At 46.5% G+C, this 20,325-nt stretch overlaps 1 protein-coding gene across 1 annotated transcript in view; it reads left to right on the top strand.

The window, feature by feature from the left end:
- ncor2 (nuclear receptor corepressor 2) overlaps positions 1-20,325 on the top strand; it is a 167,517-nt gene that overhangs the window by 74,794 nt on the left and 72,398 nt on the right. The window contains exons 7-14 of the mRNA XM_079516981.1: positions 985-1,037; positions 5,620-5,686; positions 9,309-9,481; positions 11,230-11,304; positions 11,415-11,508; positions 15,499-15,677; positions 15,790-15,844; positions 15,964-16,062. Coding sequence (XP_079373107.1) covers positions 985-1,037; positions 5,620-5,686; positions 9,309-9,481; positions 11,230-11,304; positions 11,415-11,508; positions 15,499-15,677; positions 15,790-15,844; positions 15,964-16,062 — 795 coding nt within the window. The remainder of the gene's footprint in view (positions 1-984; positions 1,038-5,619; positions 5,687-9,308; positions 9,482-11,229; positions 11,305-11,414; positions 11,509-15,498; positions 15,678-15,789; positions 15,845-15,963; positions 16,063-20,325) is intronic.

Raw genomic sequence — 20,325 nt, 5'->3', positions numbered from 1 at the left:
GAACTGGTTTTAATAGTATAGTTTGTTGATGACTTTTGATGCAGTAATGGTCTTTTTCTTTCTTTCATTTTTTTTTTGTTGAGGTATTGAAAAAGTTTCAAAGGTCCTTAAATTGGCACTTCATCTGAGAACCCAAAGGTCCTTAAGGCACTTCATCTGAGAACCCTCCCAAACTCATGTGGGGACGCCCGGCCCACAGCTTGACGAGCCACTGTGTTATAGTATGGCATGTGTGTTGGTGTTGTGGCACCCATGGGGGGCAAGCCAAGTGTGCCCCCTCCCCTGTCCACCCATGGGGGGCAAGCCAAGTGTGCCCCCTCCCCTGTCCACCCATGGGGGGCAAGCCAAGTGTGCCCCCTCCCCTGTCCACCCATGGGGGGCAAGCCAAGTGTGCCCCCTCCCCTGTCCACCCATGGGGGGCAAGCCAAGTGTTCCCCCTCCCCTGTCTGGTCTCACCCATGTGGGGCAAGCCAAGTGTGCCCCCTCCCCTGTCCACCCATGGGGGGCAAGCCAAGTGTGCCCCCTCCCCTGTCCACCCATGTGGGGCAAGCCAAGTGTGCCCCCTCCCCTGTCCACCCATGGGGGGCAAGCCAAGTGTGCCCCCTCCCCTGTCCACCCATGGGGGGCAAGCCAAGTGTGCCCCCTCCCCTGTCCACCCATGGGGGGCAAGCCAAGTGTGCCCCCTCCCCTGTCCACCCATGGGGGGCAAGCCAAGTGTGCCCCCTCCCCTGTCCACCCATGGGGGGCAAGCCAAGTGTGCCCCCTCCCCTGTCCACCCATGGGGGGCAAGCCAAGTGTGCCCCCTCCCCTGTCCACCCATGGGGGGCAAGCCAAGTGTGCCCCCTCCCCTGTCCACCCATGTGGGGCAAGCCAAGTGTGCCCCCTCCCCTGTCTGGTCTCATCTCGGTGTGTCCGCCTGTGAAACTGAACTGTCTCCCCTGACGGCATGGCTAACTCTTTCATCTTTCTCTTCTCCCATCCCAGCCTCTTTACAACCAGCCTTCGGACACCAAGCAGTACCATGAGAACATCAAAATGTGAGTCTTACACACACACACACACACACACACACACACACACACACACGCACACACACACGCACACGCACGTGCGTAAACGCACACAATCCCCACGTGCTTTCACAGATACTTTATTTGAATCCACCAAATTTTAATTTACATACAATTCAGAGTCAAGACAGACAGACGCACCTGAATGAACCTGTTTTTACATTTAAAATGTCTTTAATTGATTGATTGAAGTTAATTAGTTCTTTAATCATCGAGAGACTATAAAATTCACTTTTGACTTGGACCGCTTTTGATCAGCTGTCTAATCACGACTGTAGACAAAAGCAGGGCTTGTTGGAGCTGATGTACTACGGAATGTGATCATTTGATTGGCTGATGTATGATGATAAGAGTGCCCCTCACCTCACACAAGTGTGATTTTTGAGTGGTGCAACCACTCCAAGGAACAGCAATGTCTGTGACGTTAACCTATGTTTGTGACTGTTTGTGACTCATGTGTGACTCATGAGTACCAGTAGGGGCGCTGTTGTGCCAGAAACAGAGAGAGAGAGGGATAGTGCTGCACTGTTGCCTGCTAATGAGAGAGAGAGAGAGAGATATAGGGGGGGGGGGGGAGTTGCACTGGGGGGGGAGTTGCACCACTCAGTTCACACGGGTGTGATTTTTTCTTTATGCAAGCCTGCTGTCATCCATAGAAGCACTACGAGCAGAGTCCCTCCTCCTCTCTGCCTGGGATCGTTATTAATCAATATGACCATGGCATCATCATCATCATTCGAGTGCCCTCGAGGTTCTTCATGATCTTGTTGTTTGCTAAATTGGTCCCTTAGCCTTTGACCTTCCAGGGCCTCACTACAAGGCAGTAGTCTCGTAACCCTGCCGGGCGAGGCATACGGGTGCTACACCTTGCCTAAGGGTGACCCGGAACTATTATATGTAAGACAGGGGCGTTCAGCTCCCTGAGGCTTATACAAGACCACATACCCTGTGGCTATGGCAATATATATGATATTAGACAAAATACAAGGCTAAAAGACAGATAAATGCACAGCCGCTAATTCAAGCTGATTAATGACTGTTATGTGAACAAAATGCATGTCGTGCAATCCCTGCTTCCCCCCTTTTTCAGCAGAAAAAGTGCTCTAGGCAGCACCTTCTTTTTGAGTGTTGCAACCCAGACGGCTACAGTATGTGTGTCCCTGCCATGGTCCCTGGGTCCCTGTGTCCGAGCACGAAAATAGCTTTAATAGCTAGTTTGGTTGGTTTTCACCACCAAGTGCCACTGTTGCGCAGCCTAACACACACACACACACACACACACACACACACACACACACACACACACACACACACACACACACACATACACACACATACACACACATACACACACACACACACACACACACACACAAACTTTATATATGATGATTTCGGGTGTGACAGTACAGTAGGGACCCCCTGGGGACCCCCACACGGTAACTCTGTAATTTCTCAACCATTCGGACGCGGGGCGGCTCGCCGGAACCGGACCGGCCCCCTGGGCACGTTCCTGGGGGTCTGGATGTTCCGGGGACCCCCCGGGGACCCCCACACAAAGTTGCACCACTCACTTCACACGGGTGTGATTTTCATTTAAAGGTGGCTATAGTGTGAACATACCCTTATCCTGCCTTACACCAACCGTTATGTATAGACTATTAGGCTTTATGTGCGCTGATAATCAGGCCGTGACAAACCTTTGCAGATCAGATAGCTGCAGTACAGTAGAGTTACTGCAAGTTCTGGCACTTCATGGAACTGTTGTTAGGCAGGGTAGCATACCATAAGACATCTATCTCCACTCCTTTTGATCCCAGCGCTGTTAGATCAGTATTATTGCCTCAAAGCAATCAGGTGAAAAGGCTGTCTTTGTGTATGCGCGTGTGTGCGTGCGTGCGCGTGTGTGCGTGCGTGCGCGTGTGCTCGTGTGCACATGCGCGTGTTTATGTGCGTGCGTGCGTGTTCACAACACTGTGTTATTAAATACCACTGTGCTGCTTTGATGCAGGACAATTGACTTCTTTGTGTATGTAACTGGTTTGATGACCTTGGAACCTGTCCCCAGTGGGATAAACGAGTACCCTTCGCTCCCCACCTGCCCGCACTGCCCAGACCATTTACCATGACTAGAGCTTCTTTTGTCTCTCATTTACACACGCACACACACACGCACGCACACACTCAGAGAGAGCTCTGACCACGCACTTATTATTATTTTCAGTTTTATTCTTAACACTAGGCCTTTTATTGAAATGTTCTTCCATTAGCTTGGCTGCGTTACTTGAGAAGCCTTCACCACAAGCCTTTGAGTGTGATTAAATTTTAATCCCTCAATGTCCCACACGCCCCACGTTTTGGTGCTATTTACCCTAAATTACAGCATACTCCAATTCCTCTAAAATAGTATGAGCTTACCGCTAGACAAATGAAACCTTTTGCAAGGGTCCAGGACTACTAATCTCCCCCTCCAACCATCTGGTGTCCAGAAGACAATGCCATCTCTGTCTTTAGAAGGGCCTAATCTGTCAGGTCCTGCTTCATTGACATCTAAATCGTTGTCAGTGTGAAACTATGTTCTGTCTGTCTGTCTGTCTGTCTGTCTGTCTGTCTGTCTGTCTGTCTGTCTGTCTGTCTGTCTGTCTGTCTGTCTGTCTGTCTCTCTCTCTCTCTCTCTCTCTCTCTGTCTCTGTCTCTGTCTCTGTCTCTGTCTCTGTCTCTGTCTCTCTCTCTCTCTCTCTCTCTATCTCTATCTCTATCTCTCTATCTCTCTCTCTGCGTCTCTCTCTCTCTCTCTCTCTCTCTCTCTCTCTCTATCTCTCTCTCTGCGTCTCTCTCTCTCTCTCTCTCTCTCTCTCTCTCTCTCTCTCTATCTCTCTCTCTGCGTCTCTCTCTCTCTCTCTCTGCGTCTCTCTCTCTCTCTCTCTCTCTCTCTCTCTCTCTCTCTCTCTCTCTCTCTCTCTCTCTCTATCAGTCAGTCATCTCCGCCTCCGTTAGACCATTTGTTGTGAAACGTTGCATTCTCACTCCAGGGAGGCCAATGAAGAACATCTGCCCCACATTTTTCACATCGGCCTGTTATAGCACCACCAGGAGAAAACGTTTTTTTTATATTAGTCCTACAGATTTTGTCCAAACCTCACGCAAATCAGTACACATTATCGGACACGCACGCGCGCACACACACACACACACACACACACACACACACACACACACACACACACACACACACACACACACACACACACACACACACACACACACACACACACACACACACACACACACACACACACACACACACACAAACAAACACGCGCAGATGGACAGGAGTGAAAGCATAGTCTCTCTCCTTCGGCCATCAGGCCTGGCAGAGACAAAAGCATTACATGAATTAATGGGGAACATGACCTTACAACTGATAGATTAAGTGTTGGAAATAAAACTCAGCCTTGCAGCATAGGAAGAGGCAAATCTAAGTGGCTGCCTATAGCATATTTCTGACCTGACCTTTTATTTGAAGCACTCTGCTTGGCCGTAACTGACCCTAGATGAGGTTTACAAGTTCGTAAACCTCCACGCAGAAGCACTTCTGAGTTTATCAACCTAGCAGTGCCAGTGGGATATGTGGACAGACATCAGGCGGACAGAAGAGGCCATACAGAAATGTGTGTCCTATGTGCAAGGGCCTTAAGTTTTAGTTTATGAAATGTGTGTCCTATGTGCAAGGGCCTTAAGTTTTAAATGTGTGTCCTGTGTGCAAGGGCCTTAAGTTTTAAATGTGTGTCCTATGTGCAAGGGCCTTACGTTTTAAATGTGTGTCCTGTGTGCAAGGGCCTTAAGTTTTAAATGTGTGTCCTATGTGCAAGGGCCTTAAGTTTTAAATGTGTGTCCTGTGTGCAAGGGCCTTAAGTTTTAAATGTGTCCTGTGTGCAAGGGCCTTAAGTTTTAGTTTATGAGAATGGAAATGAGGGAGATAGGCTGCGAACGGTACGGATGAGTTCGTACTTGGAAAAAATCTTTTGAATGATAGATGGATATAACAAAACAAACAAAATTCATATGCATAAACACCCATGGAGACTCTGGGAATTGGCATACTAAATATCTACAGTATTAATTAATAGTATTAATAACCAGCAGTTACAGTGCAATAATACTTTAAAGGTTTGGGTTGTGTAGTTACCTTGAGAACATCCCAGACCTAATAGGCTGGGTGCTGTTTATACAAAATAACATGAAGAGAGGAGAAGAATCAGTTGATTAGTTCACGGTAATAATGTATCGGGTGCACGGTTCAGGTAGAGACGGTCCATATAAAAGAATACCGGCACTCACTTTGTATCCAATAGGATTCTTGTTTATTTCCCCCAGCAGCGAACATAAAATAAATGTATCAATAAAAAATAACATGAAATAAAAAAACGTTTTGTGATATATTACAAAACATATTGGTAGAACGTGCTTTCCTCTGTGTATTGCATTTCTCCTCAAGTTTCCTTACATGGTCCATGATATGTTTTTGTATATTCTTCACCCCTCCCAGAAACCAGGCGATGAGGAAAAAGCTAATTCTCTACTTCAAGAGGAGGAATCATGCTCGTAAGCAGTGGGTGAGTACAGGACTCGGCACTCTTGACTAGGTTGAAATTGGGCCAGCAGCTCCTTGAATCGAGTGTCCATTTCAGGTGGACCAAACGGGAAGTGATCTCTCTGTTGCTGGAGAGCTCTGTGGTCTTACAGCGTACTACTGAAACATAGTAATTGGTTTTGGGAATTTATGTCATACTGTCCCGAGACAATCCATTCCAGTCACATTTAATCTGCTGTCGGACCAGACAATATAATGAGCGTTATTTGTTCTTTTGTTTTCCGAGTGTGTATTTTAGTGTGTGCATTTCTGTTTGTTCAGAGGGAGAGTTCACTTGCATGTCTATGTAAGTTTGAGAGGGACAGTGAGGGATACAGGGGCTGATATGCACTACGTACTACTACGCACGCTGTGTCGTGCATGGAAAATATAGAATCTACAAGCTCACAACGTCAATCTCTAAGTGTTGTGAGCTTGTAGATCAGCTATTTTCTGTGCATGACACTGCCACGCAACTAAGTATAAATCACCGTTAAGTGTGTGTGTGTGTGTGTGTGTGTGTGAGTGTGTGAGTGTGTGTGTGAGTGAGTGAGTGAGTGCGTGAATTCTTCCCAGTGATTGAACAAGCCAGAGCCAGAGAGCAAGGCTATAAATAGCTCAGGGATAAATGGGGTGAGCTCTGAAGCCAGAGCCTGACAGACATCCTCAGAATCAACGCCTTGACAGCAATGGTTTAAAAAAGTACTCAGTTTCTGTTTAAGTAAAAGTAGCAATACCACAATACTAATACAATACAATAGAAATACTCGGTTTTTACTAGGGTAGAAGTATTGGAATGCATTGGTTTTCATAAATGGTCTAACGTTTTCGTAAATCACAACGTGTAAGCGAGCTATGTTTTTGAATAGCTAAAAGTATAAAGTAGGGTTTAAGTGGTTAATGTATACTAATGTAATACAAGTGAAAAGAAGACTTCCGCACACCCAGTTCCTTTCCGAGCAGGTGCGTAGGAAAGGATACAAAAAATTTACAGTTGGGTGCCACCGATATTGTCCCTTATCATTTGACCCATTTAGGCCTGACCTCAAAATTTAAAAAAAATCCTTCTAAATCCTCCAGTTTTCTGAAATAAATATTTTCACGATTTTTCAAAAATAGCAGACCTACAAGCTCGTAGAGTGGCGCGCTATGAGCTTGTAGATCTGCTATTTTTCAATAGCTAAATTACAACATGTTTAAAACACCAAAAGGGGTTCCCGCCCAAAATGGGTTAACTGTCCTTTTGCGCAGATCACGCAAACCTCAGCAAAAAGAAAAGGACAATATCGATGGCCTCCAACTGTAGTAACTAAAGCTGTCACATAATTGTTGTGGAGTAAAATAGTTGCCTCTGAGATTATTGAAATTTATATAAAGTACCTCAGAATAGTACTGTACTTGAGTGAATGTACTTGGTTACAATACTTTCCACCCACTGCTTGACAGAAAATCATGCCTTTAAATCAAGCCCCTAGTTTCAGCATGGATTTAGCTTCTCTGGGCTGGGCTGGGGAAATGGGGGGAGTGAACAGGCCTTTCCCTCACCCACCCTGATCTGACATCCAACTGGGGGGAGTGAACAGGCCTTTCCCTCACCCACCCTGATCTGACATCCAATGTCTTCTCTGGGCTGGGCTGGGGAAATGGGGGGAGTGAACAGGCCTTTCCCTCACCCACCCTGATCTGACATCCAACGTCTTCTCTGGGCTGGGCTGGGGAAATGGGGGGAGTGAACAGGCCTTTCCCTCACCCACCCTGATCTGACATCCAACGTCAGAGAAATGGGGGGAGTGAACAGGCCTTTCCCTCACCCACCCTGATCTGACATCCAACGTCAGAGTGAACAGGCCTTTCCCTCACCCACCCTGATCTGACATCCAACGTCAGAGTGAACAAGCCTTTCCCTCACCCACCCTGATCTGACATCCAACGTCAGAGTGAACAGGCCTTTCCCTCACCCACCCTGATCTGACATCCAACGTCAGAGTGAACAGGCCTTTCCCTCACCCACCCTGATCTGACATCCAACGTCAGAGTGAACAGGCCTTTCCCTCACCCACCCTGATCTGACATCCAACTGGGGGGAGTGAACAAGCCTTTCCCTCACCCACCCTGATCTGACATCCAACGTCAGAGAAGCCATGCATCCAAGAAGCATTTTGCAGTTGCAAACATCTCCATCAGTGATGATGGGTTGATCTATGAAGGTCAGACGGAAAGCCAGTGCGGTCATGCATGCCCCTTAGCCCGGTGTCCAGTCTCCAGCGGTGGAAAGTAACTAAGTAGATTTACTTAGCCTAAGTACTGTACTTGAGTACAATTTTGAGGTATTTGTACTTTACTTGAGTATTTCTAATTTCCAATACTTTTACTTCTACTCCACTACATCTCGGATCCAAATATTGTACTTTTACTTCACTACATTTATTAGAAAACTTTACTTACTAGTTACTTTGTAGATTAAAACATACATTAACCACTTACGCCCTATATACATTTTGTCCATTTGAAAATAGCCGATCTACAAGCTCACAATGTGAGCTTGTAGATCGGCTATTTCCAAAAGATTTGTATACATTTGATAACTTGAAATTGGACATTCTGCACAATGAGTACTTTTACTTTTGGAACTTTAAGTACATTTCGATTGCCAATACTTTTGTACTTTTACTCAAGTGCATTTTGAATTCCTGACTTTTACTTGTAACTGAGTAGTTCTAAATTGCAGTATTGATACTTTTTACTTAAGTAAAACAATTGGAGTGCTTTTTTCCCACCACTGCCAGGGTGTCCAGTCTCCTCTCCGGCTCTGTGGGCGGGGCTGTATAGCTGCTGGCGGGCAGAGCAAAGAGGAGACATCACCTTGTGTTTTAAGAGAGGGTCATGTCTCCTCCGGGGTTAATGGTCTGCTTTACAGCCTGCCTGTGTGTGCAGGAGCAGGGGGGGGGGGGGAAAGCATGCTTGCCTGCCAGAGTCAGCACTCAAGGCCAGACTTCCATCAAAATGCCAATGTACTGTAGCATGCGGCACTCTCTGTCTGGACAGAAGCAACGTGCTAGAAAATGTCTCCCTCAATATTGGTATTCTACAATCTATAATCTCCCAGGAAATAAAGCAGTCGACGATCTAAGATCTGTGTGTCTTTGATAACTACCTGGGTAAATGCTTTACAACTATCTTTGTTTTATAGTGGTAACTGCATGTCACCAGCCTGGTGATGGATTCTTTTGAGTCTGTTGTTTGAAATTCATGGCCCCCTTTTATATAAAAAATGCCTATGAAGCAACGCAGCGGTATGTTGTTGGATGTTTGAAAGCGGTTCTGTGGTGCATTAATCCATTGAGACCTGGAACGCATCCATGTCACGTTAGCGTTTAACCACATTAACCATTAACCCCTTTTGGTGTTTTAAACATTGTTATAATTTAGCTATTGAAAAATAGCAGATCTACAAGCTTGTAGGTCTGCTATTTTTGAAAAATCGTTTAAATGTGCCTCAAATCTTTCCGAAAATTGTCATGATTTAGAAAACTTTTTTTTTTTTTTAATTTCGACGTCAGGCCTGAATGGGTTAACCGCCTCCCCCTTGTCCCATATTCCCTCAGGAACAGAAGTTCTGTCAGCGCTACGATCAGCTGATGGAGGCCTGGGAGAAAAAGGTGGAACGCATCGAGAACAACCCGAGGCGGCGCGCCAAGGAGAGCAAGGTGCGCGAGTACTACGAGAAACAGTTCCCGGAGATCCGCAAGCAGAGAGAGATGCAGGAGCGCATGCAGAGGTGAGAATGGAGAAACATGGATTTAATTTTTTTTATATGGTCCTGCTCCTTTCCTACTGTTCGGACGCGTGATTTCTTTCTACGTACGCTTTAAGAGATAGACGCCCCTCGTCTGCATCTCAAGAAAAGCAGTGCAATCACACACACTACAGAAAATCATATCATGAGCACACTTACATAAACACACACTTTTGCCTACACATGCACACAGGACGTAAACGTCCAACAAAAAGAAGTGTTCACGAGACAATTACAGTTACAAGGCTTACCTTTTATCGGGGACGGCGACAGATAAATGTTGGCGTTTTAATATTATTATCGCTAAATCGCTAACGTTTTAATATTATTATCGCTAAGCTTCTCCCTACTTCTCTCCCTACTTCCTCTACTCTTCTTCTGACAGCAGCAGCATAGCTAGCCAATCGGAGGCAGGCGGGCCGCGCGGGCCGTCACCAAGGACGGGTCTATGTCTTAAAGCGTACGTAGAAAGAAATCACGCTGTTCGGACATGTCCACCATTTTGGAGAAGTTACAGCTACTCTTACAGAATGACAGTAACCCTGAAAGAGATGTATTAATAACCTGGAATCAAAACCAAATGAACACAAATTATGCACAAACATTTTTAAAACGAAATGAAAAGAAAAAAACTAAACTTGTGTGTGTTTCTCATCAGAACCTGAAAATTATCCAGGTTATGATGTGCATGCATGCTGTTATTCATTTGATAAATGCCTGGATGCCAGATGTATAATTATTGGATTTTGTAAAGTTATGCAAAGGTTAAATTGTTCCTGGGTAGGCAGAAATGAGTTCTTGTTTGTTTTGGAGCTTATTTCTCAAACACTACAAATATAAAACCTGGATTGCTCCTGACCCCAAGTAATTAAATTGTTGTGCAAAGAAATGTGCCAAAGACATTGACATCGCCAGCATGGGAAAAAAAGATGCAAGTTTCACTGCCAGTGCTTTGAGGATCAAAAGGTCAAAATCCCAACAAAAACACACTTGTAGTGTTCTTGAAGAAAAGAAAAGAAAAGAAAATTATCAGTTCGGTATGTCTGGAAAAGGTTTGGATTTTTTTATATGGGAAAAGGGCAAGCACCCTGTAAAACAAACATGGCAGACTTAGTAACTGTTACTGATAATGTGTATTCATTAAATGTAATGTTGTATGGTCTCCACATGTATTCTAACTCACACATGCAACCTCTGAGCACATCTAAAGTGGTCACAGCATACCACCGGTTCAGTGCTTGTTTAGAGCAATAGGACTCTTTTTGCCGTGATTTCTTTCTACGTACGCTTTAAGACATAGACCCGCCCTTGGTGACGCCCCTCGTCTGCATCTCAAGAAAAGCAGTGCAATCAAAGCTTCTGCAGCAACACACACACTACAGAAAATCATATCATGAGCACACTTACATAAACACACTTTTGCCTACACATGGGACGTAAACGTAAGCCATAGTTCACCGTCATGAACCATGTCATGATTATGATTATGTCATGCGGCGACAGATAAATGTTGGCGTTTTAATATTATTATCGCTAAATCGCTTTTCGTTCTGTGCAAACTACAACAAAAAGAAGTGTTCACGAGACAATTACAGTTACAAGGCTTACCTTTTATCGGGGACGGCGACAGATAAATGTTGGCGTTTTAATATTATTATCGCTAAATCGCTAACGTTTTAATATTATTATCGCTAAGCTTCTCCCTACTTCCTCTACTCTTCTTCTGACAGCAGCGGCATAGCTGTCCAATCGGAGGCAGGCGGGCCGCGCGGGCCGTCACCAAGGGCGGGTCTATGTCTTAAAGCGTACGTAGAAAGAAATCACGCCTATTTTTGTGCATGTGTCCAAAGACGATAAAGGTGAATAAACCACATGTGTGTGTATTTACTAGTAACACCCTGTGTCTACCCTTTAGCCGTGTGGGGCAACGTGGAAGTGGGCTGGCTTCATCTGCAGCCCGCAGTGAACATGAGGTGTCCGAGATCATCGACGGCATATCGGAGTCAGAGGTGAGCTTCCCACCCCTCCTACTACTACTCCACTCCTCTGCTTCCCACCCCTCCTACTACTACTCCACTCCTCTGTATCAGCCCTCTGTATCAGCCCTCTGTATCACCCCTCCTACTACTACTCCACTCCTCTGTATCAGTCATTTCCTCCTATAGTCCGGCAGCCGACGTGGACGGGTGGGACATTTGGTATAGTCTTTTTTATTGGCCTAAAATATTGTCTACTGTATATACATACATTCATGAATCCACTTGCTCACCGGCTGTCACTATTGGGCAATTGTTTTTATAGGGGTTTCTTGTGACCCTCCCATTAACATCCTATGGCAGGCAAAAAGGTCAAACTAAAACAGCCATAGACGTCATAACAAATGTGATGAGGTCAGCACATTTGGGCAAGTGGCTATGGCTGCTTTTAGCCCAAGGAATGTATTTTGTGCAAAACTAATGCTTACCCCCTAGTTTGACATGTCACATGCTACTTAAAGCAAAAGGAAAGTTTGACATTTTTGCTTGCCATAGGATGTTAATGGTAGGGTCACAAGTGACAGCCGGTCAGCAAGTGGATTCATGAATGTATGTATATAGACAATATTTTAGGCCAATTAAAAAAGACTATATACCAAATTTTCCACTTTAAACAAAAGAAGCCTCTCGGCTGCCGGACTACTACAATTTGTTCCTACAAACAGGAATTTGTTTAGGCGCCTCCCCTTTCTTAGTCCACTTCCTCTTGGGTGCTTCCTACTATCCCCTTCGTTGAGCCTCTACTCCGAAACAATCAAAGCGGATTTAGACGTGGTAGATCCACTTTGAGTCAAATCCTATGCTTACATTAGGGTTATTGAGGAATCACAGCTCTGCAACATCGATCTCGCACTAGTCTTTGTTGATTTCTCAAAGGCTTTTGATTCAGTGGACAGAGCCAAAATGTTTGAAATTCTTAAATTATATGGTATCCCTGACAAAATGATCAATGCCATAAAAGTTCTATATACAAATACCTCAGCGATCATCCCTACTCCTGACAGAGAAACACCATCATTCCCCATCCTTGCTGGCATTCTCCAAGGCGACACACTTGCCCCGTTTCTATTTATTATTGTTGTTGATTATGTTCTTCGTATGTCAGTTGATACTATCAATGATAAGGTTCTACCAACTAAACCCTAGGAGAAGCTCTCGTCATCCTGCTAAATATCTTACCGACACTGACTTCGCTGATGACATCGCGCTTATCAGTCAATCATTGGAATACGCTCAGGCTCTCCTTCAGTCTCTTGAGCAGGCCTCCAACTGTGTTGGTCTTTATCTCAACAAGACGAAAACTGAATACGTAAATATATGCAAATCCAACAATAACCACATTATAAAAACACTTAACAACACTCTTCTGAAACAGGTTGATGAATACAAGTATTTGGGTTCATATATATCTTCTTCCCAAAAGGACTTTCAAACTAGGAAGGGCTGGTCAGCCTGCAATGACATGCATAAGATCTGGTCATCCCAGCTTAGTAAGATGTAAAAAGTAAAAATATTTAGGACGACCGTTGAGCCGATTCTACTCTATGGCTCCATGGACACTTTCAAAGAAAGTAGAGTAACGGTTGGATGGCACTTACACCCGCCTTCTAATGAGAGCGCAAAATCTGTCTTGGAAGAGCCACCCATCGACTAATCTAATATACGGCAACCTTCCCCGTGTTTCTTCACTAGTCCGATCCAGAAGAACACAGTTTGCCGGCCACTGCTACAGAGCTGACAATGAGGTTATATCTTCCCTTCTTCTCTGGAGTCCTGCCTCAAAGCAGACCAGAGGTAGAAAACTGTCGTTCCCTGATGTCATCGCTAGGGACACAGACATCAGTAAGCAGGAACTGGGAATGGCAATGAAGGACCTGGAAGTCTGGCGTAATATTGTGAAATCCACGATCTCGACCGCGGTCGAAAAATGATGATGAACAACAACAATACATGTTTAGGGCAGTGGTGCGGAGAGATTAATAAGCTCATTATAACACATCGCATGACAAAGCGTTGAGAGCTTGTAGATCTGCTATTTTCACACATTCTTGTGTGGTTTATTGATTTGTAAAAAGAAAACAAAAAAAACAATCTCTTGATTATTTCATTAATCGAAAATGTTATCGATACAGTAGTTTTATTCTGAAGAAAATAATCAATAGTTGAAACCCTGACTTGCATCAACATCATATGCCAGTCCTCAGATGACCATTTTGGGCGGGAACCCCTTTTGATGTTTTAAGCATTGTTATAATTTAGCTATTGAAAAATAGCAGATCTACAAGCTTAACTTGTAGGTCTGCTATTTTTGAAAAATCGTGAAAATATTTTTTATTTATTTTTTTTATTTTTTGAAAATATTTTGGGGACCCCCCAAAATAATTTGGCGACCCCCCGAGGGGTCGCGACCCACGGGTTGAGAACCCCTGGATTAGGTAATGCAAGGATGAAAAAGCCTGAAAAGGTTGGGAACCACTGGTGTAGAAGACAAGTAGTCCGAGTCTGTGCTCGGAAACGAGACGGTTTCATCTCATACACACAGTCACACACATACACAGTTACACACACGCATGCTAATTGCACATTAGTAATTAACCCAGAGCCCCAGCCCAGCTGCACGGGCACAGATTTGCGTTGTTTTTTCACTTCTCTAGATGCTCTGTAGCTTTCTCTTTGTCTCCCTCTCTAGCTTTCTCTCTCTCTCGTCACATTCCAAGACCTAAAACTTTCTACCACTTTGAGAGTATTATTAAGACGTCTTTTATTAGATAGCATGGAGTAGAGCGCCAGGATAAAGCTGGGAGAGATATGAGATGGCTGGGTAGTTGAAATGCACATGTCAGCAGCGTTACCATTATTATAATTATTACTAGGCTGATGCTCATTGGAAACGATGCCCATTGGAAACGCAAGCCCGTCCAGTAATGCCGACCAGTCATATCCATTGCCAGAGTGCTTAGTGCAGTACCCATTATTATCACAGTCCAGTACTTGGAGGCCAGCCTATGACATCAGTAGGCTAGTGCTATGATACCACAGTGCTGGCAGACACAATCGTCCCAGCAGGGACGCCGGGACATTTCTATCTGCCAGCGGCAGAACAGAAATGATAATTTGTCCACCAGCGCTGCTACGACTCTGTTGTAGGGCAGGGGTTCTCAACCCGTGGGTCGCGACCCCTCGGGGGGGTCGCCAAAATATTTTAGGGGGTCCCCAAATTATTTTTTTTAAAAAAAGATTTTTTTTAAATTTTTATTTTCACGATTTTTCAAAAATAACAGACCTACAAGCTCGTAGCGCGCCACTCGGTGGCGCGCTATGAGCTTGTAGATCTGCTATTTTTCAATAGCTAAATTATAACAATGCTTAAAACACCAAAAGGGGTTCCCGCCCAAAATGGTTTAAGGTTATTGTAGCAGTCAATTTATATTGGGGGTCGGGAGGGGGCGGGGCGGGGGTCCCGAGACATTGCCAAAGCATTTCCGGGGGTCCCCGGCCAAAAACGTTGAGAACCCCTGTTGTAGGGGAAACACAGGCCTGTGTTGACACAAATACAAGGCAGTCACCTTGTTCCCACTGAGCCAACAGGAAGCCCCAAACTTCCTCTCGTCTTCTGACCTCTTGCACACTTTCCACCGCCGTGGTTGTCTAACCGTATATAGCTTGTGTTTGTTTAGCACCCCATGGTCAGAGAGCTGTCACTAGTCTGTACAAACCTACTCATTCCCAGACATTGGTCTGTGTGTGTGTTTGTGCTTGTTTTTCATCCGTGTGTGTGTGTGTGTGTGTGTGTGTGTGTGTGTGTGTGTGTGTGTGTGTGTGTGTGTGTGTGTGTGTGTGTGTGTGTGTGTGTGTGTGTGTGTGTGTGTGTGTGTGTGTGTGTGTGTGTGTGTGTGTGTGTGTGTGTGTGTGTGTGTGTGTGTGTGTGTGTGCGCGCGCGCGATTGCACCTCCCCCATGTCAGAACACAGAGAAGCAGATGCGACAGCTGGCAGTCATCCCTCCCATGCTGTTTGATGCTGAGCAGCAGCGCATCAAGTTCATCAATATGAACGGCCTGATGGACGACCCCATGAAGGTGTACAAGGACCGGCAGGTCATGAACATGTGGAGCGATCAGGAAAAAGACATGTTCAGAGAGAAGTAAGTTAAAGCACTAAGACGTGCATGTCCTGGGATCAGGACATGATGCACGGCCTGATGCAAATGATTTACATTCTGTTGATGTTCTACATGTAACCCCCTCTGCACTTAGGTTCATCCAGCAGCCAAAGAACTTTGGCCTGATTGCATCTTTCCTGGAGAGAAAGGTACAGTTGAATGAAGCCTTTGGCACATTGTTGCTCCTTCTGCAGTTTGTCGATAGTCCATCACTTCATCAGAAAGCAAGTGTTCAGGTGGGCTGACACTGCTGTATTCATGTTTTCAGACGGTGGCAGAGTGTGTGCTCTTCTACTACCTGACTAAAAAGAATGAAAACTACAAGAACATTGTGCGAAGGAACTACCGGCGCCGCGGCAGGAGCCAGGTACAGTATGTTCCCATTCCAGCTGAGAGTGAAGTTTGATGCTGAAAACAACTCTAAAAGCAATCCAACCTTACGGGGAAAGCCAGCCTGAAAGCTGACTTGAATAAGCCCCAATATACTGTATGGTCAAGAGATACAACTCCCAGGAGCCATCAATTTGAGGAATCGCCACAAATCGATGGCTCCTGGGAGTCACATGAGTACCCAGATCACGTGACACACTCTTCCTCTTCCCCCCCCCCCCCAACACATCCTCCACAACTATTGTACACACAGGTCATAGCATCGACTTGATTTCTCCTTTGTTTAAACAGTCCTTTCCAATCGCTAACGAGCTCTTCGTTATTACTTAGCCTCAGCTCAGGTGTTGGACTGTTAAGCTCCGCTGCAGAGGGCACTAATGAAATGGCGCATTAATTAGCCTGTGACCTTTTCCTGTGGGCGCGGGCCCAACGGTGTCTCCTCATCTGTCTTTATCTATCCCTGAGTTGCCTCCGCTCATTACCTGGCGTGCGCCCCCACAGCATCACTCGTTACAGGGCCTCGTGTTGGCTGCTGCTAGCTAGTAATAGCAACACACGGCTAGGGGAGACTGGAGGAGAAAGGAGTTAGAGGTGGCAGTATTAGTTCTCTATATAATATATAACGTTAGCATTCAAGGGAGATATTATCTCCCACGGATGCAGACGCTAATGACCTTTGGGGAGAGGAGTAACGGCTTAACACAAAAGATAATGAGCACCCCCCCCCGGCCTCAACGACTCGCCTTTCTTACGGTTCTGCAGCTAAGTGGCAGTTCCATGTCGTGCCTCAGCCCGAGTGTCTGCCTGAATGGCCGCCGTTCGATCGGTTTTGGGCTGTGATTGTAGATCGAGGGATAACAGATGTGTATAATTATGGTGAATGGAGATGATTAGTCTGATGCTCTGTCCGGGGAGGATGTTGAAGGGGGGGCGGGGGAGCCTTTAAGCAGGTTGGAGGATCGTTCAGTCTTATTGAGTTATGGCTTTTATTTGTTTTCTGTTGAGTTAATCTCACAGAGAGAGAGAGAGAGAGGACATTATGTGGTAGAGATTTGAGATTGATGTTGCTTTCCTACACCATGTAACAATCTTCCCACCCCTTCCCCAATGCACGTCCTTATATTTCCTTGCCAGGAGTCAGATCAGATGTAATGTGTTTCTGGTAGAGCAGATATGAGAGGCATAGAATAGGCATTCCCTACAGCAACATAAAGCCCTTTAGCTGGAGGCGGTAATCGGGCATGACTTCCAGCTCTGTGGAACCAAATAGAGGAACAGCTCTTTTCTGGGGCAGTGTGGAGTAAGTCTGGTTCCTGTCTTTCTTGGCTGGGCAGCATTGGAGAAAGCTATTGGTGTGCGCGTGTGTGCGCATGTGTACGTGTGTGCGCGTGCGTGCAGTGCACGCACCCTGAACCCAGACAGCCAGGAAATGGACGAGGGAAGTGGTTATGTTTGCTAAATGAGCATGGGTACTAGTTATCTAATGTCTTATGGTGAGGTGAACTACCTCCCATGCTTGGCAAAATTCGCGTTATTACAAACCCACAGACTAGAGCTTGAATCAAGCCAGAAAGTTTGAACCTGACCGTACCCCTTTTCTGTCTGAAATTAAACCAACCTGATAAACAGCACCAAAGTTTGGTGACCCCAAAGTTAAAACTTGACGACGTGCGGATGTGTTAAGCATATTGGATAGTTCCGGCACAGTTCACCTGTTTCACTAAACTCATTTCTCAAATGTCATGTGTTCATGTGATGTACAGTATAATGTCATGCGTTCATGTGATGTACAGTATAATGTCATGTGTTACATTACATTACATTACAGTCATTTAGCATTTTCATGTGATGTACAGTATACACATCGATTTAGCGCTTTGGCTGATGTGATGCAAATCGCAATGTTCTCTAGCCAATTTAGACCTGAGGCCGATTCTAAAAACGCCTTCTAAAACCTAACTATAGGTTACGAAGGTAACCCTGGTTAATTAAATAAACAAGCGAGGAAGCTCGCTATGAAGATTGCGTCTTCTGACGTGATCACAGAAGCATTCTAATACACTCACAGGCAATCCATTGGCTGGGTCTGAGACTAAGGTGCACCTTGACCACCCCCCCAGGTAAAGGTGATAAAGGTGCCAATAAACCAATTAGTCTCCACTTCAAACATGTGGAACCTTCTCATGAGGCATTGCCTACAAGAAGGGCGTTTTGGCGAGCTTCCTCGCTTGTTTATTTAATTAACCAGGGTTACCTTCGTAACCTATAGTTAATTTAAACTAAACTGCACGAGGAAGCTCGCTATGAAGACCCGATACACTCCCTTCTTGCCACCACAAAGTCTAGACTCACGGGTCCCGACCTCTGCCTGTAGGGTGACGGGAGCGAAAAACCACCCGGCTCAAAAAGCCGGCGGAAAAAGGAAGGAACCTCGGACCCAGGGCCACTCCACTCAGAGGCCCGATAGATCCAAACCTTACTTTGAAGCCACGCTGAGGACAGCATGCGCCACTGGCGCAGCCGTCACATCCAATCTGTAAAAATTGGCAAACGTCGAGGAGGATGCCCAGCTCGCAGCCGTACACACCTCCTGGATAGACACTCCCCTGGAGAGAGCCCAGGACGTCGCCATACCCCTCGTGGAGTGCGCCTTCACCCTTATGGGAGGCTGCAAACCCCTGGCCGAGTAAGATCGTTCTATGGCTTCCACTATCCATTGTGAGATCCTCACCTTGGATACTGCCTTCCCCAAGGTCTTGGGGGCCCAGGACACAAACAACTGAGTTGTCTTCCTGTGTGCCGCCGTCCTGTCCATGTAAGTTCGTAAAACCCGTACAGGGCACAGAGTATGCCTCCTCTCATCCTCTGCCGAGGAAAAAGGAGGAGGACAGAATTCCACCAGGTCCACCGGTATACAGGTGGTCAACTGGTTCTTAGGCACAAAAGCCGGGTTGGTCGTAATGACCACCCTCGTCCTGTCCACGGAAAAACGTGTGCACTCCTCGCTTACTGAAAAAGCGTGAATGTCACCGACCCGTTTAGCAGTCACCAACGCCAGCAGTAGCGCCGTTTTCAACGACAAAAACTGCAGCCCCACTGACGCCAACGGCTCGAATGGCGGTCGAGACAAGGAGTCCAAAACCAGCGCGAGGTCCCACGAAGGAACCATAGACTTCGGTACCTGGAGGAGGCGCATCGCACCGGCCATATACCGACGCACTAGAGGGTGCACCCAGACAGTGCCATTCCCGAATCCAACATGGCAGGCCGAAATAGCCGCCAGGTAGACCTTCAGGGAGTTGTAAGACAGGCCCTTGTCCATCAGACTCTGAAGGAAAGACAGAATCACTTTCACAGATGCCTGAAAAGGCACCGCCTGCGTCTGTAGACACCATTTCTCAAACGCACGCCACCTCCCGTCGTAGGCCTCCCTGGTTGACCGAGCTCTCGCACTCTGTATAGTGTTGATGACACTCTGCGGCAGGCCTTCCGCGTCAAGGTTCATCCTCTCACGGGCCAAGCCCATAGATCCAGGTCTTCCGGCCGTGGATGGAAGATTTCCCCCTTCGCTTGCGTCAGCAGATCCCTGCGCAGCGGGAGCTGCCACGGATGGTCGTAGAGGAGAGGTGATATCTCCGACCTCCAAGAGCCCCACCCTGGAGCTATCAGTATTACCGCTAGGCCCTGGGTTCTCACTCTCTCCAGGACTGGAGATATCAGGGAAATGGGAGGGAACGCGTACAGCAGACTTCCGGGCCAGACGTGCGCTAGCGCGTCTAGGCCCAGAGACTCCTGTCCCGCTATGGAGAAGAACTCCGGGCATTTCGCGTTCTCCCCCGAGGCGAACAGGTCCACTTGTGGTCGGCCGAACCTGTCCCAGAGCTGAGCTGCCACCGCGTCGTGTAGGGACCAGTCCGCATAGTGGCACCTCCCTCTGGACAGAAGATCCGCTCCCCTGTTCAGTATCCCCGGGACGTGGGAGGCTCTGATTGACCTCAAATGTGTGTCGCACCACAGAGTCAGGTCTTGTGCTAGCGCATGCAGCAGGCGGGATCGTAGTCCCCCTTGCTTGTTGACGTAGCACATGGTCGTCGTATTGTCCGTCCTGACCAGGACGTGACAATCCTTGATGAGGGGTTCGAAGTGTCGTACGGCTAACCATACTGCCATCAGCTCTAGATAGTTGATGTGGGCGGTCCTCAGTTCGTCGCCCCACACTCCCCTGGCAGTTCTGCCCTCG

The sequence above is a fragment of the Electrona antarctica genome, assembly GCF_951216825.1.
Source record: "Electrona antarctica genome assembly, chromosome: 12".
NCBI classification, from domain to species: Eukaryota; Metazoa; Chordata; class Actinopteri; order Myctophiformes; family Myctophidae; genus Electrona; species Electrona antarctica.
This window is presented reverse-complemented; position numbering and strand designations above follow the sequence as displayed.